Below are 25602 nucleotides of genomic sequence, written 5' to 3' on the forward strand. Positions count from 1 at the left end.
TAACATCCTTATTGACCAACTCAGATATGGGACTAACCTGTAACCCTCTTAAGGGTAAAGCTTACATCCACGGCCAAAACCGCATTTTCCCCATTCCTTTAACGCCTGATAGCCCCCACCCAATGGTTCCCTATTTAACCCTGCATGTTAGAGAGACTACTTCCTTAGAAGTCAGCCCAGCAGAAAACTCCTCAATAAAATTTTCTTGTCTGAACTCAGGTGTATTCATTCCCCCTTCGGCTGACCTTTTATTACTCAGCAGTTAAAAGAAAAGGTTTAGCTGTACATAAGACAGCAAGGATGGATATTAAAATCACAGTTTGAAGTACAAAAAACGGAGTAAAAAATTTCACAGTACAATACCATTTAAATGTAAATACCAATCAAAAACACATGTGCACAAACGCTACTGGTTTTAGAAGACCACCAAAAAATAAAACAGTGTACATAATACATATTAGAATGACTACTTTTAAAGTCAGGAAACAGAGGTATGTGAGTGGAGAATGAGGAAAAAGGAGAGTGAAACATGAAACAAAAGAAGGGCTTTTGTGTAAAGATCAAAGGCCACACTGTGCTCTGAACTGAGCAATCTGATGAACTCAACTACTTGCTCCAGGGAATGAAAGGTATGACAGAAAATGAAGTAAAGTGGGTGTCGAGATTACCTCTAACTCTTCAATTGTGGTGTTTTCTTTATGAACTTGCAAATCATTAAGGTTCTTGACCACCCACAAATTCATTGAAGTATTATTGATTGATCTTATCCAAAGCTGCTTTTAGATCATTCCTCAATCCCTAAGAAAGGTGAAAAATTACACCTTGTATGAAGTTTCACTTGATTTTTTTTACTAATAATAAGTATATACCATTTTAGAACACTAGTCAAGATGACAGAGTAAATCGTAACACTATACTTGCCTTCTCTCATGACTACACCAAAATTACAACATAAATGATATAACACCATCATTGAGAACCACTTGAAGATTATTCTGAACTCTGAAACATTCAGAAATGTCAATAGTATAAAACTAGTGTTTCCTCTATTATCACAGGCTATCACATTTTTAATAACAGCAAATTCCACATTCTATTCACATCCAGTTGTGACCATTTAATAAAAATAGAAGTCTTTTCTTTTCTTTCTTTTTTTGTATTTTTCTGAAGTTGGAAATAGGGAGGCAGTCAAACAGACTCTTGCATGCGCCTGACCGGGATCCACTTGGCATGCCCACCAGGGGGCAATGCTCTGCCCATCCGGGGCATTGTTCTGTTGCAACCAGAGCCATTTTAGCACCCGAGGCAGAGGCCATAGAGCCATCCTCAGCGCCCGGGCCAACTTTGCTCCAATGGAGCCTTGGCTGTGGGAGGGGAAGAGAGAGACAAAGAAGAAGGAGTGGGGGAGGGGTGGAGAAGCAGATGGGCACCTCTCCTGTGTGCCCTGGCCAGGAATTGAACCCAGGACTCTTGCACGCCAGGCCAACGCTCTACCACTAAGCCAACCGGCCACGGCCTATAAATAGAAGTCTTAAGCTAGATCCTGACCTTATACCACATACAAAAACTAACTCAAAATGGATCAAAGACCTAAATGCAAGAGCTAAAACTGTAAAATTCTTAGAACAAAACATAGGAGGAAAAGTTCATGACAGTGTATTTGGGAATTGTTTCTTGTATACAATACCACAGAAAACAACAATAAAAATAGATAAGATGAACTTCAGTAAAATTAAAAACTTATGCATCAAAGACACTATTAATAGAGTGAAAAAAATAAGCCATGGAAAGGGAGAAATTATTTGCAAATTATGTATCTGATAAGGATTGATATCCAGAATACAGAAACTCCTACAACTTAACAAAAAACAAATAGTGTGATTAAAAATGGGCAAAGAACTTGACAAGAAGAAGACATGCAAACAGCCAACAAGCAAAGAAAACGAAGGCAACATCACTTAGTAAGTAGAGACATGAAATAAAAAATACAATAAACTACCACTTCACACCCATTAAGATGTCAATTATTAAAACAAAAAGAAAAAAAGTCTGATGAGACAGTGGGGCAGTTGACTAAGCATTAGCCTGGGATGCTGAGGACTCAGGTTCAAAACCCTGAGGTTGTTGGCATGAGCACAGGGTCTCTGGCTTGAGCATGGGATCACAGACATGACCCCATGGTTGCTGACTTGAGCCCAAAGGTTGCTGGCTTGAAATCCAAGGTTGCTGGCTTGAATAAGGGGTCAATGGTTCGGCTGGAGCACTCTAGTCAGGGCACATATGAGAAGGCAATCAATGAATAACTGAAGTGCCACAACTATAAGTTGATTCTTCTCATCTCTCCCTTCCTTTCTGTCTATTCATATCTCTTTCTCTCACTAAAACAAATTGAAACAAAACAAACCTCAGTGACAAAGGGAATCCTCAAGGCAACTATGGAAAAGAAGAACTTAACATACAAAGAAAGGCCCATTGCCTGACCAGGCAGTGCACAGTGGATAGAACATCGAACTGGGATGCAGAGGACTCAGATTCTAAACCCTGAGATCGTCGGCTTGCGCATGAGCTCATCTGGTTTAAGCACAGCTCACCAGCTTGAACCCAAGGTTGTTGGCTTAAGGAAAAGGTCACTCAGTCTGCTGGAGCCCCTCAGTCAAGGCACATATGAGAAAGCAATCAATGAACAACTAAAGTGCCACAATGAAGAGTTGATGCTTCTCATCTCTCTCCCTTCCTGTCTGTCTGTCCCTATCTGTCTCTCTCTCTGTCTCTCTCTCTGACACACACACACACACACACACACACACACACACACACACAAAGGGCCCATCATAAATCAGACTCCTCAGCAAAAACTCTATAAGCTAGTACAGGGGACCCAAACATTCATAGTACTGAAAAAGGAATTACCAGCCAAGAATACTATATCCATCAAAGTTATTCTTCAAATATGAAGGAAAAATAAAAACTTTTCCAGACATACAAAAGCTGAAGGAATTTATCACCAGAAAACACCCACTGCAAGAAATGGCTTTTCTACCAATACAAAGAACAAAACAACACAAAACTATAAGTAAAAGCTCCAACAAGTTTACAATATAAACAAGGACAATCTGTGACAACAAACACACAAAAGGAGAGAAGATAAAGGGCTGAAGTAGTAAAGGAGGATGGAGTGGAGAAGCACTCAAAAGACAAAGGACTCATGTATATATAAAAAAAATATTCTTAATAAGCTAATGATAACCACCCATGAAAAAACCAAAACTGAAATACATAGCTTTAAGAAAAGAGGAAGTAAGAGGAAAGAAGCATGGAATACCACCTAACAAAAACATCTGATAGAAACACAAAGGAAAAGAACAGAAGAGACACAGAGCTACCAGAAAACGAAACATAAAATGGCTATAGGAAATCCTCAAGCATCAATAATTATCCTAAATGTAAATGGACTTGAACCCACCAATAAAGAGGCATAGGATAGTAGATTGGATCAAAAAGCAAAACCCAACTATATACTGCCTTCAAGAGACATATCTAAGCTGCAGGGACAAAAGTAGACTTAAAGTAAAAGGATGGAAAATGATTCTCTAAGCAAATAATGCCCAGAGAAAAGCGGGTGTAGCCATAATTATACCTGGTAATACTGACTTCAAGACAACAAAGGTGTGCTCACTCGACAGCACATATACAAGACAACAAAGGTAACAAGGGACAAAAATGGACATTTCATAAGATAAAGGGGACACTGTATTAAGAAGACATAACACCTCTTAATATATGTGCACTGAATCAGGGAGCACCAAAATATATATGGCATCTACTAATAGATCTAAAAATAGAAGCAGACAAAAACACAATCATACTTGGAGAACTCAACATACCATTGATTGCATTAGCTAAATCATCCAAACTGAAAATCAATAAAGAAATATTGGCCTTAAGTGACACACTAAATCAAATGAACATAATAGACATTTACAGGACATTTCATCCCAGAGCATCAGATTATACATTCTTTTCTAGTGTGCATGAAATATTCTCAAGGATAAACTATATGTTGGTCCACAGAAACTAGCCTCAACAAATTCAAGAAGATTGAAATTAAACCAAGTATATTCTCTGACCATAGGCTTTGAAATTAGAATTTAATTGCAAAAAGGAAGTAAAGAAACCCACAAAAAGGTAAAAATTAAACAAAATGTTTCTTTAAAATTACTAGGTCAAAGAAGAAATAAAAGCAGAGATCAAAAGACATATACAGACAAGTGAGAATGACAACACAAAATATCAAAACTTCTTGGATGCAGCAAAAGCAGTAACAAGAGAAAAGTTTTTATCATTACAGGCTTATAATGAGAAACAAGAGAGATTCCAAGTAAACAACCTAACATTACATCTAAAAGAACAAGAAAAAGAAGAACAAAGGCAACTCAGCTTTAGCAAAAGAAAGAAAATAGTAAAATCAGAGGACTAATGATATAGAGAACAACAAGAAACTATAGAAAAAAAGTAATACAACAGAGAGCTGGTTCTTTAAAAGATCAATAAAATTAATGAACCCCTGGCTAGATTTACTAAAGAAAAAAGAGAAAGGACTAATATAAACAAAATCTGAAATGAAAGAGGAGAAATTACCACAGAAACCAGAGATATACAAAGGACCATACTAGAATACTGTACTATGGGCCCTGGCCGGTTGGCTCAGAGGTGGAGCATTGGCCTGGTGTGTGCGGGAGGCCCAGGTTCGATTCCAGGCCAGGGCACACAGGAGAGGCACCCATCTGCTTTTCCACCCCTCCCCCTCTCCTTCTTCTCTGTCTCTCTCTTCCCCTCCCGCAGCAAGGCTCCATTGGAACAAAGTTGGCCCGGGCGCTGAGGATGGCTCTGTGGCCTCTGCCTTGGGCGCTGGAATGGCTCTGGTTGTAGCAGAGCGACGCCCCAGATGGGCAGAGCATCGCCACCTGGTGGGCATGCCGGGTGGATCCCGGTCAGGCGCATGTGGGAGTCTGTCGAACTGCCTCCCGTTTCCAACCTCAGAAAATAAATAAATAAATAAATAAAGAATACTGTATTATGAAAAATTATATGCCACCAAATTCAACAAACTAGAAGAAATGGACAAGTTCCTAGAACTATACAACCTTCCTAGCCGAGTCACGAAAAAGTGAAAAACCTAAAAAGACCCTAAGAAGGGAAGAAATAGAAACAACTATCAAAACACTCCCCAAAAATTAAATCCAGGGCCACATTGGCTATAATAGTGAATTCTACCAAACATTCAGAGAAGATTTGGTACTTATCCTCTCAGTCTTCCAAAAATTAGAAGCAGCAATACTCTCTAACACATTTCATGAGGCCAACATAACCCTCATACCAAAACCTTCCAAGGACAATACAAAAAAAGAAAACTACAGACCAATATCTTTAATGAAAAGAGATGCAGAAATCATAAACAAAATACTAGCAAACTGAATACAACAATACTTTAAAAAAATAATACAACTCAATCAAGTGGGATTTATTCCAGAAGCACAAGGTAGTTCAATGTATGCAAATTTGATCAATGTAATACATCACATCAACAAAACAAAGGACAAAAATTATATGATCCTATCAATAGAAGCAGAAAAGGCTTTCAGTAAGACACAACATCCATTTATGTTTAAAACACTCAGTTAAATGGGTCTAGAAGGAAAGGAGTTCAACATAATAGTCATATATGACAAACCATCAGTCAATATCATACTAAATGGTGAAAAACAGAAAGTTTTTCCTCTAAAATCAAGAAGACAAGGCTGCCCACTCTCTCCACTCTTATTCAACATAGTACTGGAAGTCTTAGCCAGAGTAAACAGGCAAGAGAAAGAAATAAAAGCCAGCCATATTGAGAATGAGAAGTAAAGGTATTACTTTAGAGACAGGTGACATGATCCTATATATAGAAAACCCCAAAAGTTCCACCAAAAAAATATAAGAAACAATAAACTAATATAGTAAAGTCACAGGATACAAAATCAATGTATAAAAGTCTATTGCTTTCCTATACATCAACAATGAAAATTCAGAAAATGAACTAAAAATTTTTAAAAATTCCTTTTACAATCACAACAACAAAAATAAAATACCTAGAAATAAACTTAACAAAAGATGTTAAGGACCTATATACTGTAAACTACAAATCATTATTAAAAGAAATTGAAAAAGACACAACAAAATGGAAAAATATTCCATGTTTATGGATTGGGAGAATCAACACACAATAGTTAAAATGGCTATATTGCCCAAAACAATATACAAATATAATGCAATTCCCATCAAAATATCCATGTCATTTTTTAAAGAAATAGAACAAAGAGCCACCTGATTTGTATGGAACCATAAAAGACCCCCAAATAGACAAAGCAATCCTGAGAAAAAAGAATGGAGCCAGAGGTATCACACTTCCTGACTTCACATTATACTACACAGCCACAATAATCAAAACAGCATGATGTTGGCAGAAAAACACACATACAAACCAATGGAATGGAATCAAGAGTCCAGAAATACAACCACATATATATGGACCAGTAATCTAAAATGAGCCAAGAACACACAATAGAGAAAAGAAAGCTTCTTCAGTAGTGCTGGGAAATTTGGAAAGCCACATACAAAAGAATAAAAGATTACAGTTTGTCCTCATGTACAAAAATTATTCAAAATGGATCAAAGATCTAAATCTAAGAACTGAAACAATAAATTACAGAGAAAAAAACACAGGAACTAAACTTATGGACCTTGGTCAAAGAGAACATTTTATGAATTTGACCCTGAAGGCAAGGGAAGTAAAGGCAAAGATAAGTGAATGGGAATATATCAAACTAAAAAGCTTCTTATACAGCAAAAGAAACTGACAAGAAAACAAACAAGCAGCCAACCATTTAGGAACTGATGTTCACAAAAAACAGTTCTGATAAGGAGTTAACATACAAAATACAGTATTTCCCCAGGTATAAGACATTCCCATATATAAGACACACCTTAATTTGGAGGACTGAAATTTGAAAAAAAAAAAAAAAAGTATTATATCAAGTTATTGAACTCACCTGACCAGGCAGTGGTGCAGTGGATAGAGCGTCAGACTGGGATGCCAAGGACCCAGGTTCAAGATCCAAAGGTCACCAGCTTGAGTGCAGGCTCATCTGGCCTGAGCAAAAAGCTCACCAGCTTGGACCCAAGGTCGCTGGCTCGAGCAAGGGGTTACTTGGTCTGCTGAAGGCCTGCGGTCAAGGCACATATGAGAAAGCAATCAATGAACAACTAAGGTGTCGCAACAAAAAACTGATGCTCGATTCTTCTCACCTCTCTCCGTTCCTGTCTGTTCCTCTCTATCCCTCTCTCTGACTCTCTCTCTCTGTCCCTATTAAAAAAAAAGTTTTTCGACTCAAGTTTTATTCATCATAAAATTCAACATTGTCATCATTGTCTTATCACTGTCAAAACTCCCATCCATTAGCTTGTCCTCATCTGTGTCTGATGACAAATCACTTTCTTCAATGAGTGCAAAACAAGCGCAAAAAAGTGGGGAATGTCAGTAAAAAAAAAAAAATCTACAACTGCTGTATAAGACATACCCAGTTTTTAGACCCCAAATTTTTTGTGAAAAGGTGCGTCTTATACATGGGAATACGGTATGTAAAGAACTCATAAAGCTCAACAACAAACAAACAATCCAACTGGCAAATGGGGAGACGACCTGGACACTTCTCCCAAGAAGACATACAAAAGGCAAACAGATATTTAAAAAGATGCTTATCTTCGCTAGCTATTAGGGAAATGCAAATCAAAACTACAATGAGATACCACCTCACATCTGTTATTGGCTATTATCAACAAGACAGGTAATAACAAGTGTCGGAGAGGCTGTGGAGAAAAAGGAACCCTCATTCACTGCTGATGGGAATGTAAACTGGTACAGGGATTATAGAAAACAGTATAGTGGTACCTCAAAAAATTAAGAATAGAACTACCATATGACCCAGCTAATCCTTTACTGGATATCTACCCCCAAAACTTGAAAACATTGGTATGCAAAGACACATGTGCCCCCATGTTCATCACAGCATTATTCACAGTGGCCAAGATATGAAAACAATCAAAATTTTCTTCAATAGAGGGTTGGATAAAGATGTGGTACATATATACAATGGAATACTTACTCAGCCATAAGAAATGATGATGGACGTATTGCCATTTATGACAATATGGGTGGACCTTGAGAACATTATACTAACTGAAATAAGTAAATCAGAAAAAGCTAATAACTATATGATTTCACACATACATGTAATATAAAACTGAGACTTATCGACATAGATTATAGTTAAGTGGTTACCAGGGAGAGGAGGTAGGTGAGAGGAAAGAGGGACAAATATACTGTGGTGGAAAATGATTTGACTTTGGGTGATGGGCACACAGCACAATCAATAGTTCAAATGGTGTAGAGAGGTTCACTGGAAACCTATGTACTCTTACTGATCAAAGTCACCCCATTAAATTTAATTTTTTTAAAAAACTTACATTAAACAGCAGTAATCTGGCTACAGTTTCCATTTTGTGTTTAATGCAATTGGTCAAACTCTGTCAAACCTCATACTATTCTAGTTTATTGGGACAGTGATATTCTGCTAGCTTTGTTCTGACTTCTTACCTTGTTAACTTCTGGTGTGAGGATTTCTATTTTTCTTAAACATTAAAAAGCATCATAATCAGTTTCCCCAAACAGTCTGATTGATTCTCCTCTTTCTCTCAATCTTCTGATAACCTATTAAAAAAACAAAAACATAGTAGTAATTCCTTATGTTATTAGTAATAGTAATTCTTATTTTAGGTGAACAAACACTTATTTTGAAATGTCAATTTCAAAGTTGTGTTTGGTTTTTCTTTAATTTTCCATGAATGAATATACAGGGTAAATGAAACATCTTAAATAAACTTAATGGTTTAGATCCTTTGGCTGTTTCAGGTAAGTACCAATCTGTGCAGTAGAACACATAAGAAAAACAGTAAGATGGGAGCAAATGATAATATTGATATAGACAAGGAAAATAAAATTTAGAGTCAGCTGATAACTCAATGACCATAGCCAAGGTCAGCGTTGCAGTACTCAATACTACATTTAAACCAAACACTTGCTCCTCAGAAGAGAAACAGTATGATCAGAATGGGGAACATACAGGGCTTTTGAGAGGCTGATAATATTCTATTTCTTGACTTGGGTGAAGCTTATATGGGTGCTTGCTTTATAATTATCCAATATATTGAACATATGTGTTTTATATACTATATACATGTTTTATCTCTTAAGAAGGAGAAATAAAATTTATAATTAATAAAAGTTGATCCAAATTAAATAAAAATACCAAGAACTTCACCTGGGAATCCACTTAGAAACCACTAGCCAGGCTCTCTATGGATGAACTGAAGACTGGTATTAAAAAGAAACTGAGGAGGTTATCTATTGCTTTCTCTAATCAATGCAGAAATTATCTCAAAAACACCTCTGTCAGGTCCCTGCCTGACAAATGACAGGAATCACATCTCTTCATGAAACAGCCCACTCCATTTTGGGGCATGTTTTGCTTCTCAAAATAAAGTAAAATATACCTTCCTTAAACTTTTCCCCATTTACCTTAGCTCTACTATATGAAACCCATTTACCTTAGCTCTACTTTATGAAACCACAGAGAATACTCAATTCCTTTTCTTTTTTTAAAATTTAATTTATTGTGTTTACATAGATTCTAGTGTTGCCCCAATTGCATCTCCTCTCCCCTGTGATCCCTCAACATCTCCCTTGTCCCTCTCCCAACATCGCCCTCCCCACTTCCCTTCAGGTTTAATTCCAATATGAACTGCGGAACAGAATTAAGCCTCAATTCCTTTCCAAAATTAGAGCTGTTGTCAATGGATGCTTTTAAAGTCTCTACTCTTCTGCTCTTGAGGCTAAGTATTCAAAATACTTTCCTCTAATTTTCACATGACAGCTTCCAGAGTCAGTCATCCTTTCTGCTAAAGGTTTTCTTTTATTCAAAGTTCATTTTTGTTTTGTACCTTCTAATAGCTTGAACCCTTTATATCACATAAATGCCTTTTAGAAATATTTTAAAGAAAATAATAGTTGATATTGACCAGGGTATGGGCAAACACTACAGATGAGAATATAAACTGGTGTAACTGATATAGGGCCCTCTGGTAATGAATATCAAAAGTCTTAGAAATGTACAAAAACTTTAGTCATTAGTATATACACTCCAGAAATCACACTTCTAGAAACTTGTCAAAGGAAATAGTCATACATTATTATGCATGCAAGGATGTCTACAGAAGGATTTTCTTTTAGTATGATTTATAATAGAGAAACGCTGAAGCAATCTAAATGACCTACAATAAATTGGTTTTAAAAACATGGGAAATTATAGTCACAAAAATTATATATATATTGACCGAGAAAGATCTCTCCATATATATATATATATATATATATATATATATATATATATATATATTTGTGTGTGTGTGTGTGTGTGACAGAGACAGAGAGAGAGGGACAAATAGGGACAGACAGACAGGAAGGGAGAGAGATGAGAAGCATCAATTCTTTGTTGCAGCATCTTAGTTTTTCATTGATTGCTTTCTCATTTGTGCCTTGACCGGGGACTACAGCAGAGTAAGTGCCTGCTTGATCAAGCCAGTGACCTTGTGCTCAAGCCAGTGACCGTGGGCTTCAAGTCAGCAACCTTTGGGCTCAAGCCAGCAACCATAGGGTCATGTCTATGATCCCACATTCAAGCCAGCAACCCGGCGCTCAAGATGGTGAGCCTGCACTCAAGGCAGATGAGCCGTGCTCAAGCAGGCAACCTTGGGGTTTCGAACCTGGGTCCTCTGTGTCCCAGTCTGACACTCTATCCACTGTGCCACTACCTGGTCAGGCAAGATCTCTATATTTTGACCTAGAAAGATGTATTAAAGAAAGTTAAAAAATAGTACATTTAAAATTATTTAGAAAAATAATTTAAGTATAATTTTTTAGAATATGTACATTTAAAACAATGTGTTTAGTTCTTAAAGTATAAAATAACTACTTAAAAAAGTTTAACATAAGTAGCATCAAGAAAAGCAGAGATTAATTTAGAACTACAAGAAGAAAACTGGCCAGCTGCACAATAATTGAGTTTAGTAAGTCATCTTATATGGGAATGACATAATAAAACTATTGGATAGAACTATAAAAAAATGCAAATGCTATGGAGAGGTTTTTTTTTTTCTTTTTATGAAACACTTTATATAAACTTAAATCTTGCCTAGAAAGAGTCATGGGTAATTTTTCCTCCGCCAGTTCAAGTTCTAACACTGGCTTTGACGAAGCTAATGGTTTCTGGTTCTCCTCTTTTGGCTGTATCTACATTAACAGGAAAAAAAAAAGAAATTCAGCTTTTAAACTGTAGGTAATCCTTATTATTCATGAAAGTTAAATATGTTTTAACTACTGAAGGTCTTCTGAACGTTAGTCCAAGGAAAGAGCTCATAATAAACGTGCAGCTCTAAGAGCTTATCCAATCTGTCCATTCCCAGAGCAGCAGGAGGAGGAAGCACGCCATCAGCATTCTGCTCCGGAAGAGTGACACAAGTATAATGGTTTCCAAAATCAAAACCTCAAAGAGCTGAAATTTATATTCACTTTCTCTCTCAACTCTAAAGAATGTTATTTTTTTTCTTGAAAAACTATTACCCTGTTTCTTCTCTTTGAGAAAATCATCTTACAAGGTTGCCTGATCCATGCTCTGGGTTTAAAATGAAGGCCAAAGAAAACTGCTTTCTAAAAGAAATCTATGTCTCCCATCCAAGTACTAACCAGGCCCAACCCTGCTTAGCTTCCGAGATCGGGTGCGTTCAGGGTGGTATGGCTGTAGATGCTTCAAAATCCAGCTTTTTGAAAAGTATTATTCCACATACACAGAAATCACTTTTGGATGTAGGAAAATTTCCAGTATTATCCAGAACTTGCCCACAAATTGAGTTACAAACTTTGTGAGACAATAAGGAAAACACACCTCTCTACTCATAGCACACAAAGAAAAAAGTGGGCATTCCTGTTCATCTGAACCTGCAGGGAAAAAAATCTCTTCATATATTTTCTTGAATCTGCCGCCTCACAGTTTAGGAAAATTGAGTTAAGCAATTTATAAGCCCCATGGTGTGTTCTGTAGGAAGATACTGAAATACTGAAATATGGTTTCCCAACTGACCATAAGACAAATCTAAAATGCCAAAAGATCACAAAAACATAAAAGATAAACATTAAGGAAAAACTCACATTCAACTAAGAAAGGCTATACAGCTAAAATTATGTAATTTATGATTCCACAGTTTATGGTTAATAGTTAGGTTTGTCAGTATTATTTGTGTAAAAGAAAACTAAGATAAAAAACTAAACTTATATATTTTCACAAACCAAATCAGCATCAAGCCTTTAAAAAATGGGAACTAGTTTCTGTAAAGGAATAAAAGCCCTGAAACACAGAGGTTGCCAGGTTCGATCCCTGGTCAGGGCACATACAGGAACAGATGTTCCCGTCTCTTTCCTGCCGTCTCCCTTCCTTTCACTAAAATCAATAAAAATAACATTTTTTAAAAAAGAAATAAAAGCAATACATGCTGTATTTTCATTACTACCAAGAAGGAAATATTAAAAATGTTTGAGAAACAACCCGTGCCTTCTCTTTAAGCATAAAAACAGGTCACTCCTCCAAAAATTTTGGATGAAAAGTGGTTTCAATTATGAAATGGCAGCTGGACTCAACATTACAAGCAACACTTCCTAGTAATTACTTTGCTTCAGTGCTTTCCTCCATGTAAGCAAGAAATACTACCTACTGGTAGAGTAACCCAAGCAAAGCAAAATTGCCACATTGTTATAAATTCTTTTCCTACCTTATCAAAAGCTGAAAGGTTCAAATTTAGGAATCTGGCAAAGTAACAAGTCAGGAGACTAAACTCAGGGTAAGTAATTCTTATTCTAAATCTAGTTAGAGTTTGACAATGATGCGGCAAGCAAAAGAGAATTCTTTCTGAATATTTATTCAATGGTTAGTTACACAAAACATTTTAACCTCCTACATTAGAAGTAAATGAAATCAATATATTCATGGTAAATATCAAAATACAAATATAAACTTTCATACTGTACGAACCTATCAGAAATATAACTACATTTTTGAACTGGCCCTCTCCCAGCACTACAAAATAGAACCAAATGCATATACATACCACTTACCACTTGCACTACTCATGGTTCCCTCTAGAAATGCTATGCCAGATAAATTAATTTCCAGAACTTCCAAGACAACATGCATAGAGTAAATATTTTATATTGGTGTTTCACAAGCAAAAAGTTTATTTCAAATTCATGATTTGGCAAAAGTATTTCAAAGAGCTTTGGAAATTTTGTTTAAAAAATTATGGCCCTGGCCGGTTGGCTCAGTGGTAGAGCGTCGGCCTGGCGTGCAGGAATCCCGGGTTCGATTCCCGGCCAGGGCACACAGGAGAAGCGCCCATCTGCTTCTCCACCCCCCCCCCTTCCTCTCTGTCTCTCTCTTCCCCTCCCGCAGCCGAGGCTCCATTGGAGCAAAAAGATGGCCCGGGCGCTGGGGATGGCTCCATGGCCTCTGCCCCAGGTGCTAGAATGGCTCTGGTCGCGACAGAGCGATGCCCCAGATGGGCAGAGCATCGCCCCCTGGTGGGCGTGCCGGGTGGATCCCGGTCGGGCATATGCGGGAGTCTGTCTGACTGCCTCCCCGTTTCCAGCTTCAGAAAAATAAAAAAATAAAAAAAATTATATAAAAAATATAAAACTAGACATAGTCTTTTTAAAGTGATTTATACATAACTTCACTTCAAAACCTTTAACCCCTCCCAATAAAAAACCCAATATGTTATTCAACTAGGTAATCTCAAAGATAATTTCAGTTATGCTTCAAAAATAATAGTCTTCCAGACAACTCATTCGTTTCTAACACATATTTCAATATTATATTTTCTATCCAATAGCCTGAGCACGTGTTTGAAATGTGGTTCCTTATTACATAAAAGCATATGCTATACTTCAGGCAGAGGTACTTAAAACGAAAAGGAATTATTAACAGTGCAAATGTAAAAACAATGGCTTAAAATATTCAGGAGAAAGCAGAAAGAATACCACTTCTTAATCTATCCATTGTTAGATTATCCATTTATCCAAATGAATAAAATGATTTTAGCCCTTTAAATAGACTTTTATTTGAAGAGGTGGGAAGAGGAGTGGTGGTAGAGATAAAAATGAGGCAGCATCAGATCCAGAACTTAATTTAAAAAACAAAATCAAGCTTTGATCTCAAGCTACTTCATGCTGTCCACTGAAGGCCAAACCATTCCAAGCCAAAAGTCATGCATGTATTGATACTTTCCTGAATTCAAGATAGAAAAGAAAGAAAAAATTAAAACAAAAACTCATACTTCTCCAGATGGCTTCTCATTTATAAGCTAATATATAACATTGATAAATTAAATAGAGATCAATAATTTTTGTCACTTTAAGAACAACTGTTTAAATTTAAACTGAGAAATAGACAATTTAACATAATAGCAGGAATTCGTACCTTGTAGTCACACCTTTCATAATATGCTTCCTCTTCTTTTTTTTTGCAAGTTCACTATGCTTGAAATATTTTTTATTTTCCTATTGAAGAAAGAAATAAGTTAATAATATGTCCTTGGGTAAAATTTCATGTCCCATAGTCAACAACTGGAAAACACTTTTTCAAGAAATTGGTCAAGACTTTTGGTTCCATAGAGATTATATTGATTTCCTAAACTTGCCACCTGTCCTCAACCTCTAGTCTAAATTTGAAGTACTATTTTTCTTGCAGTGTCATTTTAACAGACATATTCAATAGCAAAGAGAAGACCAACAATATTTTCCAAATGTTCACAGTTTTCATTTAATTTTCCAAGATTTGAGTTCAACAATCATCTCTATAAATTGATTCATTATGAACCACATAAAGTGAAATGTTTTAATTATATTTTTTAACAGAAGTAATCAAACAAAAATTATGGCATCTATAGCGAACATTTTAAATCTCATTACCAAGAGAGCTCCAAGAGTGTGTCCAAATTCTTTTCGTGATTTGGAAACTTACTGTATCATTTAATAGTATTTATTAATTCTTAAAATTGTATTAATCCTTAAAATCATTCAGACACAGATTTTAGAGAGCCTTTTTTTTTAATTAAAAATACAGTTTAAAGGCATTTGTTTTAATATGACTTGATGTTAAGAGAAAAGCTCTGAATCTATTATGACGGGAGAAAAAATGTTAGTGCTTTCTATACCATATATAAAATTACCCTTGCTGTTAAATCTACAGTTACTAACTTGGAGGCTTGTTACTATCATCAGCTCTTATTCCACTGATGACTTTGCTCAAATAAAGATATTGCCCTATTTTATTAGTAGTAATTATAATAGTACCTCAATACCACCTCTACTCATGTATGTAGCACCTCATAGTCCAAAGCTATGGTCATTTACTCAGGCAATGACCATCAATGGAATGATCAGGCTGCCAATACTTGAACACACTGATCAAGGCTGGCACCAAAAAAACATGCGCCTGACCTGTGGTGGCGCAGTGGATCAAGAGCTGACCTAGAACGCTGAGGTTCGAAATGCCAGGTTTGCCTGGTCAAGGCACATACAAGAAGCAACTACCATGAGTTGATGCTTCCTGCTTCCCACCCCTTCTCTCTCTCTCTCTCTCCTCTTCCTAAAATTAGTAAAATAAAATCTTTAAGAAATATTATGCACTGATGAACTATTTCAGCAGTTCCTCCTTCTTCAAAGACTTGTATGTCAACATAGAGCTCCATGTTTTATAGGACATACTCAAGCTCACTCCATGCTCCCGGGAGCTTTAGCACAAGGAAATGCCCTTTTTTTCTTTTTTCTTTTATTTCTTTTTTTTTCCCTGAAGTTGGAAATGGGGAGGCAGTCAGACAGACTCCCGCATGCACCCGACTTAGATCCACCCGGCACGCCTACCGGGGGGGATGCTCTGCCCATTTGGGATGTTGCTCTGTTGCAACCAGAGCCATTCTAGCACCTGAAGCAGTGGCCACAGAGCCATCCTCAGCACCCGGGACAACTTTGCTCCAATGGAGCCTTGGCTGTGAAAGGGGAAGAGAGAGCCAGAGAGGAAGGAGAAGGGGAGGGGTGGAGAAGCAGATGGGTGCTTCTCTTGTGTGCCCTGGCCGGGAATCGAACCTGGGACCCCTGCATGCCAGGCCAATGCTCTACCACTGAGCCAACTGGCCAGGGCCTAGGAATGCCCTTGTTGATCAAGCTACCCAAAAGAAAATTATTTGGAGCAACCATGACAGATCGAGCAATTCAGTCTCATACTATTCATAACAAGAACGCTGCAGCCCTGTGTAAACAGTTTCAACTTTCTTGGGAAGCAGCACAGCAGATTGGAAAATCTTGTCCAAGGGGTCCTATACTACAATCTGCCCCTTCATTTGGAGTTAACCCCTCAAGGACCCCTACCAGGACAACTTTGGCAAATGGATGTTACTCAAATACCTTCATTTGGCAAACAGTCCTATGTCCACATTACAGTGGATACATATTCTGGATTTATAGTAACCTCTGTCAGAACAGGAGAGGCTGCTAAGCATGTTATAGCTCATTGTCTGTATGCATTGTTCTATTATTGGATTTCCTAAACTGGTTAAACTGACAATGCTTCTGCATATGGAGCAAAAGTATTTACTGTATTTTGTCAAACCTTTCAAATTATGTGTATTTCTTACAATCTTTAAAGTCAAGGTATTACTAAAGTGTACCCAGCAAATATTTTAAGGTCAATTTAAAAAAATTTAAAAGGGGGGAGTCATATCCTGGAACTCCTATGGGTCTACCATATCATGCTTTTTACTTATGAAAATTTTAAATTTCTTTTGAATGCTGATGAACAAATCTTTTTCTCCTGCAAACTACTACCTTCTTTATTTGATCCAGCTAATAACACTGTTTTCTCTTTTTCTAAATAGCTCCAGATATATGGAAAAGATTTACATAGGCGGATGGGGATCCTCAAACCCCTCAGCGAGATCTTCTGAGCATGGCTTTTAAGATACCTAGAGGCAGAAAAAGCCCAATAGAGATCAGGGGAACTACCAGATTTTAGGATACACCCTTAAAGGCTCCAATGCCCCAAAAGGGTCTCATAGGATGCCATCTGGGTCCTGCTTCAATAGTGGAAAGGAAGGTCATTGAGCTAAAGCCTGCCAGACTTACATGCCTCTGCTGTGAGGAAACAGGGACATTGGAAGGTAGGCTTCCCCCTTGCTCCTCTAAGGGAGGGTTCAGTCTCTTCCAGCCCTGCTCCAGCTACCTATGACCTAACCTTGCCCAGAACGCTGGGGTTTGCCACTGAAGATTGAAGGTGCCCAGGGCCGTCGGCCCCATCTACGACACTGTGGATGAGCCTAGAGTATTTCTTCCAAGAAGCAGATAAATTGATCTCATGTGCACAAGGGCCACTTAACTATGTCTTGCCTGAATAGTCAGGTTTTTTATTCTTCCCCTGAAGATCTCTGTTGTGGGTGTTGATAGTCCTATTTTCTGCTGCTTTGTTTAATATATAGTGTTTCCTTTATTCCTCCTACCTCAATACCCCACTCATATTTCAGGCTGGGACATACTCCTAATTTAGAGCTCTCTTTCCCCCTTTTGCCAGCTTCCATTATGAATCTACCTTTGCCACCCAGCTTAATGTATCCCAAAGTTCTCTTTACCAAGCCATAGTCGTAGAGCTCCAAGGAAAAGCAACCTGGTCTCATCTCTCCAGGAAGAGGAGAACAGAAGCTCCATCTCCACACATGCTGCAGATGGCTTTTCCAGTCTACCTGAATCATTACCAGCTAGAAGCAGCAGTCATTGGGACTTGGATGTGAGCTGCAAAGTATAGAATTGTGACAACAATTCCAGTGCCATGCAGACTTTTCCTGGAGGTGGACTTTTCCTGGACTCCTGCTCCCTGTGACAGCTCCTAACAGACTGAACTGGGGTTGGGTTGCATTTTTCAAGGATTTGGCATGGTGTTGGGGCCAACTTGGACTTGGTGGACATGTTAAGGACACTACTCTATTATGGATTCTTGCTGTATTGGCCAAGAGTTTGCTTAAAGGCTTTAATCACTGTAAAAAAAAAAATAGAAGACTTGATAAAGAAGATGTGGCACATATACACCATGGTATACTATTCAGCATAGAAATGATGACATCAGATCACTTACAACAAAATGGTGGGATCTTGATAACATTATACTGAGTGAAATAAGTAAATCAGAAAAAAACAAGAACTGCAGGATTCTATACATTGGTGGGACATAAAAATGAGACTAAGAGACATGGACAAGAGAGTGGTGGTTACGGAGGGGGGGCGGGGGGGAGGGAAGGAGAGAGAGGGGAGGGGGAGGGGGAGGGGCACAAAGAAAACTAGATAGGAGAGATGACGTCAGAGTAATGGCGGAGTAGGAAGCGATACCGATAAATCTCCCCCAAAACTCAACAAGATCTTCAACCAGAAACAGAAAAACCTATACTTGGAGCCTCCAGATTCTTCGCAATACACCTGAAGGTATGGTCGAGTGAAAAATTGGCTAAATATATAACCAAACCCCGAAGGAAATAGGGAGTAAGAAATGCTCCGCCTTCCTCACTAACCTAAACAGGGCGGCTTTCTCTGGTAACTGTGAATATAGAAACTGAGGCGGGCAAAGGGGGTGAATACATCCAGGCTTCGACACAAAGGGCCGAACCAGGCTGTGGCACGGAGATCCTAGCTGAGGAAAAACTGATCCTGTGGCAAGCCGGGCAATACAAGCTAACACTCGCGCCAAACCCAAACAAAGAAAGACAAGCGGGGCAGCCATTTTACCCGTTCTCCTGGTTGGTGCGCAGTTAGTGGGCGAGAGATTTCTTCCTAAGCCCCGGAAGTGGGTGTTCGTGTTACCCCACAGAAAGGCAGGGTCAGAGACCTTTCTGTGGGCTGAAAGCAGAATCTCTGGGCAGCCCCAGCACCCTGGGAAAGCCGTGCACGAGGGAGCAAGAACTAATTCTAACGGTGGAAATTTTCCGTGCTGGTGAGGGTTTCACTCAGAGGGAAACGCGGCCGGCCTCATATCCTGGTGTGCACACGCAGATAGGAAGTGAGCGATTCCTCCGAGTGCCTCGGCAGTGCGCGCCCGTGTTATCGCACAGAGGGGCAGAGTCAGGGGCCTTTGTGTGGGCAAAAGCGGAATCTCGGGCCACCCCAGCGCCTTGCAAAAGCCGCGCATGGGGACGGAGCGAGAGCGAATTCCAACGCTGCAACTTTTCCATGCGGTTGGGGGTTTCACTCAGAGCGTGAGACTGCTGGCCGGATATCCTGGTCTGCGTGCGCAGATAGTGAATGAGAGTTTCCTCCAAGTGCCCCGGAAGTGGGCGCCCGCCTGTGTTATCGGACAGAGTGGCAGAGCCAGAGGTCTTTGAGTGGGCGGAAAGCCCGCCTGATTATGCTAGCAGCTCTGACTGACTGAGCCTTACCCAGAGCCCTGTGCTGAGTGGGAATAGAGTGGGGAGTTGCCAGCTCTTTGAACCTCTTACTATCTAGGCAGAGGCAGCAGCAACCCCATAGCTGGATTATCAGGCTACTAATTGAGGAAGGAAAGACTAGGAGAAAGGCTCCAGGAACACGGACTCTCTCACTGTCAGAGCCTATAAATGCTAATGAGCCTCGACTCCCAACGAGACTAAAGCACAATACATGACATTGCCATAGAGACTTATCAACTGCAAACCTCTACCTGAGCGTGCCAAAGGGGCAGAACCTGGGGTACAGAGTCACCGACCAGGAAGAGGGAGAGAAAAGAAAAAGCAAGAAGATAACCTCTCAAAATCAAGAATAATCTGCTGACTTTATAACCTATCCCATTTTATTATATTTGTTCGTTTGTTTCTCTTATCTTCATTCTTGATACTTTTTTTCCTCCTCCAATTTGGCCGATTAACTCTCTGCTGGTCTTACTCTCTCCTCTCCTTGAACTATACTACCCATAAGTGTTACATCTCCCATTATCTTTTTTCTCCTCTTCCTTTCTCTCTATGAGGGTTGCACTCCAAAACACTTAACTCTCTCTCTCTCCTTTCTTTTTTCTTCTTTTAGTGGTTCCTTCTTTTTTTCTCTCTCTCTCTTTCTTTTCTCCTTCTATATTAGTTTCTTTCTTTCTCCTTTACATCTCCTCTCATTCAAACCTCAATAACAAACAAATTCTCTTATCTGGGACTCAAACTTATGTTTGTGGCATTTTGGGGGTTTTTTACTTCACCTTTTTAACTCACTAGCAGTGCTCCCATCCCTGGCTCTCCATTTTATCTAGTTCTTGTTCCACTAAATACAATAGTATTTTTTTAATTTGTCCCCCCATTTTTCTGTTTTCCTCTTATTCCTCTCATCATAACTCTTAGACAACCAACACCTAAAAGTAAATCATTTTATTCTTGACCCAAATTTTTTCCTTATTTGCTTTTTGTGGGTCCATACCCCCCCTCTTTTTTTTTGCCCCTTTATTACTTTTCCCCAATTCAGGCCCTCCATCACAGGCATTGTTTGTTATAATTCACAGTTCACCACAAGATTTTCTTAAGAAAAAGTGGAGAGGAGAGAAAAAAGGAGGGGGGAATAATTTCCTTTTTTTAAAAATTATTATTTTATTTTATTTTTATTTCATTATTAATTTTTTTAAAAAAAACCAACTCTTTTTGATTTTTTATTTTTAACTTCTTATTCTTTATTAAATCTCATTAATACTATCAACAAAACCACCCTCAGATGCCATTAAGGAAGAGAAAATCGAATATCATGGATACAAAAGAAAGAGAGGTAACACAGCTAGATGAGGAAAAATCTATGGAGAAAAAATTTAATATATTGGAAACCTTGGAGCTAAATAACAGAGAATTCAAGATAGAAATCCTAAAAATGCTCCGACATATACAAGAAAACACAGAAAGGCAATTTAGGGAGCTCAGAAAACAACTCAAAGAACACAAAGAATATATGTCCAAAGAAATTGAAACTATAAAAACAAATCAAACAGAGATGAAAAACTCAATTCACGAGCTGAAAAACGAAGTAACAAGCTTAGCTAATAGAACAGGTCAGATAGAAGAGAGGATTAGTGAAATAGAAGACAAGCAACTTGAGGCACAACAGAGAGAAGAAGAAAGAGACTCAAAAATGAAAAAAAATGAGATAGCCCTACAAGAATTATCTGACTCCATCAAAAAGAATAACATAAGAATAATAGGTATATCAGAGGGAGAAGAGAGAGAAAATGGAATGGAGAACATACTCAAACAAATAATAGATGAGAACTTCCCAAGCCTGTGGAAAGAACTAAAGCCCCAAATTCAAGAAGCAAACAAAACTCTGAGTTTTCTTAACCCCAACAAACCTACTCCAAGGCATATCATAATGAAATTGACACAAACCAACAGCAAAGAAAAATTCTCAAGGCAGCCAGGGAAAAGAAGAATACAACATATAAAGGAAGGCCCATTAGATTATCATCAGATTTCTCAGCAGAAACTCTACAAGCTAGAAGAGAGTGGACCCCAATATTTAAAGTCCTGAAAGAGAGGAACTTTCAGCCATGAATACTATACCCATCAAAGCTATCCTTCAAATATGAAGGAGAAATAAAAACATTCACAGATACAGAAAAGATGAGGGAATTTATCATCAGAAAACCCCCACTCCAGGAATTACTAAAGGGGGTTCTCCAATCAGATACAAAGAACAAAAAAAAAACAGAGCCACAAGTAAAAGCTCCAAGAAGAACACAATAAAACCAAATTTAAACTGTGACAACAACAAAAAGAAAGGGGGGGAGAAGATGGAGATTAACAGTAGCAAAGGACGATGGAGTGCAAAAGTACTCACAAAATAGTTTGCTACAATGAACAGGGTAGGGACCCTTTTCATTACTCAAAGGTAACCACCATTGAAAAAACCACCACAGAAGCACATGAGATAAAAAAGATAGCAACAGAGGAAAGATGTATGGAATACAACCAAATAAAAACAAAAGATAGAAAAACGAAAGAGAAGGATCAAACAAGACACAAAACTAACAGAAAGCAAGATATAAAATGGCAATAGGGAACTCACAAGTATCAATAATTACACTAAATGTAAATGGATTAAACTCACCAATAAAAAGGCACAGAGTAGCAGAATGGATTAAAAAAGAAAATCCAACTGTATGCTGCCTACAGGAAACTCATCTAAGTAACAAGGATAAAAACAAATTCAAAGTGAAAGGCTGGAAAACAATACTCCAAGCAAATAACATCCAAAAAAAAGCAGGTGTAGCAATACTCATATCGGATAATGCTGACTACAAGACAGGAAAAGTACTCAGAGATAAAAATGGCCATTTCATAATGGCTAAGGGGACACTGAATCAAGAAGACAAAACAATTCTTAATATATATGCACCAAACCAAGGAGCACCAAAATATATAAGACAGCTACTTATTGATCTTAAAACAAAAACTGACAAAAATACAATCATACTTGGAGACCTCAATACACCGCTGACGGCTCTAGATCGGTCATCCAAACAGAGAATCAACAAAGACATAGTGGCCTTAAACAAAACATTAGAGCACCTGGATTTGATAGACATCTACAGGACATTTCATCCCAAAGTGACTGAGTATACATTTTTCTCCAGTGTACATGGATCATTCTCAAGAATTGACCATATGTTGGGCCACAAAAACAACATCAGCAAATTCAGAAAAATTGAAGTTGTACCAAGCATATTTTCTGATCATAAAGCCTTGAAACTAGAATTCAACTGCAAAAAAGAGGGAAAAAATTCCACAAAAATGTGGAAACTAAACAACATACTTTTAAAAAATGAATGGGTCAAAGAAGAAATAAGTGCAGAGATCAAAAGATATATACAGACTAATGAAAATGACAATACGACATATCAGAATCTATGGGATGCAGCAAAAGCAGTGATAAGAGGGAAGTTCATATCACTTCAGGCATATATGAACAAACAAGAGAGAGCCCAAGTGAACCACTTAACTTCCCACCTTAAGGAACTAGAAAAAGAAGAACAAAGACAACCCAAAACCAGCCGAAGAAAGGAGATAATAAAAATCAGAGCAGAAATAAATGAATTAGAGAACAGAAAAACTATAGAAAAAATTAATAGAACAAGGAGCTGGTTCTTTGAAAAGATCAACAAAATTGACAAACCCTTGGCAAGACTTACCAAGGAAAAAAGAGAAAGAACTCATATAAACAAAATTCAAAATGAAAGAGGGGAAATCACCACGGACACCATAGGTATACAAAGAATTATTGTAGAATACTATGAAAAACTTTATGCCACTAAATTCAACAACCTAGAAGAAATGGATAAATTCCTAGAACAATACAACCTTCCTAGACTGAGTCAAGAAGAAGCAGAAAGCCTAAACAGACCTATCAGTAGAGAAGAAATAGAAAAAACCATTAAAAACCTCCCCAAAAATAAAAGTCCAGGCCCTGACGGCTATACCAGCAAATTTTATCAAACATTCAAAGAAGACTTGGTTCCTATTCTACTCAAAGTCTTCCAAAAAATTGAAGAAGAAGCAATACTTCCAAACACATTTTATGAGGCCAACATAACCCTCATACCAAAACCAGGCAAGGATGGCACAAAAAAAGAAAACTACAGACCAATATCTCTAATGAATACAGATGCTAAAATACTAAACAAAATACTAGCAAATCGAATACAACAACATATTAAAAAAATAATACATCATGATCAAGTGGGATTCATCCCAGAATCTCAAGGATGGTTCAACATATGTAAAACGGTTAACGTAATACACCATATCAACAAAACAAAGAACAAAAACCACATGATCTTATCAATAGACGCAGAAAAGGCTTTCGATAAAATACAACACAATTTTATGTTTAAGACTCTCAACAAAATGGGTATAGAAGGAAAATATCTCAACATGATAAAGGCCATATATGATAAACCATCAGCTAACATCATATTAAATGGCACTAAACTGAAGGCTTTCCCCCTTAAATCAGGAACAAGACAGGGTTGTCCACTCTCTCCACTCTTATTTAATGTGGTAATAGAGGTTCTCGCCACAGCAATCAGACAAGACAAAGAAATAAAAGGCATCCATATTGGAAAAGAAGAAGTAAAGGTATCACTTTTTGCAGATGATATGATCCTATACATCGAAAACCCCAAAGAATCCACAAAAAGACTACTAGAAACAATAAGCCAATACAGTAAGGTCGCAGGATACAAAATTAACATACAGAAGTCAATAGCCTTTCTATATGCCAACAATGAAACAATTGAGAATGAACTCAAAAGAATAATCCCCTTCACGATTGCAACAGAAAAAAAATAAAATACTTAGGAATAAACATAACAAAGAATGTAAAGGACTTATATAATGAAAACTATAAACCATTGTTAAGGGAAATTGAAAAAGATATAATGAGATGGAAGAATATACCTTGTTCTTGGCTAGGAAGAATAAATATAATCAAGATGGCTATATTACCCAAAGCAATATACAAATTTAATGCAATTCCCATCAAACTTCCAATGACGTTTTTTTAAAGAAATAGAGCAAAAAATCATCAGATTTATATGGAACTATAAAAACCCCCGAATAGCCAAAGCAATCCTAAAGAAAAAGAATGAAGCTGGGGGCATTACAATACCTGACTTCAAAATATATTATAGGGCCACTACAATCAAAACAGCATGGTATTGGCAGAAAAATAGACACTCAGACCAATGGAACAGAATAGAAAGTCCAGAAATAAAACCACATATATATAGTCAAATAATTTTTGATAAAGGGGCCAAGAACACACAATGGAGAAAAGAAAGCCTCTTCAATAAGTGGTGCTGGGAAAACTGGAAAGCCACATGCAAAAGAATGAAACTGGACTACAATCTCTCCCCCTGTACAAAAATTAACTCAAAATGGATCAAAGATCTAAACATAAGACCTGAAACAATTAAGTACATAGAAGAAGACATAGGTACTCATCTCATGGACCTGGTTTTAAGGAGCATTTTATGAATTTGACTCCAATGGCAAGAGAGGTGAAGGCAAAAATTAATGAATGGGACTACATCAGACTAAGAAGTTTTTGCTCAGCAAGAGAAACTGATAACAAAATAAACAGAAAGCCAACTAAATGGGAAATGATATTTTCAAACAACAGCTCAGATAAGGGCCTAATATCCAAAATATACAAAGAACTCATAAAACTCAACAACAAACAAACAAACAATCCCATAAAAAAATGGGAAGAGGATATGAACAGACACTTCTCCCAGGAAGAAATACAAATGGCCAACAGATATATGAAAAGATGCTCATCTTCTTTAGCTATTAGAGAAATGCAAATCAAAA

At 37.7% G+C, this 25602-nt stretch overlaps 1 protein-coding gene across 1 annotated transcript in view; it reads right to left on the bottom strand.

Moving 5' to 3' along the window:
- PRPF18 (pre-mRNA processing factor 18) overlaps nt 1-25602 on the bottom strand; it is a 53240-nt gene that overhangs the window by 4073 nt on the left and 23565 nt on the right. The window contains 7 exon segments of the mRNA XM_066233065.1: nt 669-717; nt 719-798; nt 8693-8806; nt 11324-11443; nt 14536-14562; nt 14679-14720; nt 14723-14758. Of these exon segments, the coding sequence (XP_066089162.1) occupies nt 669-717; nt 719-798; nt 8693-8806; nt 11324-11443; nt 14536-14562; nt 14679-14720; nt 14723-14758 (468 nt within the window).

This window comes from Saccopteryx bilineata, chromosome 5 (assembly GCF_036850765.1).
Source record: "Saccopteryx bilineata isolate mSacBil1 chromosome 5, mSacBil1_pri_phased_curated, whole genome shotgun sequence".
Taxonomy (NCBI): Eukaryota; Metazoa; Chordata; class Mammalia; order Chiroptera; family Emballonuridae; genus Saccopteryx; species Saccopteryx bilineata.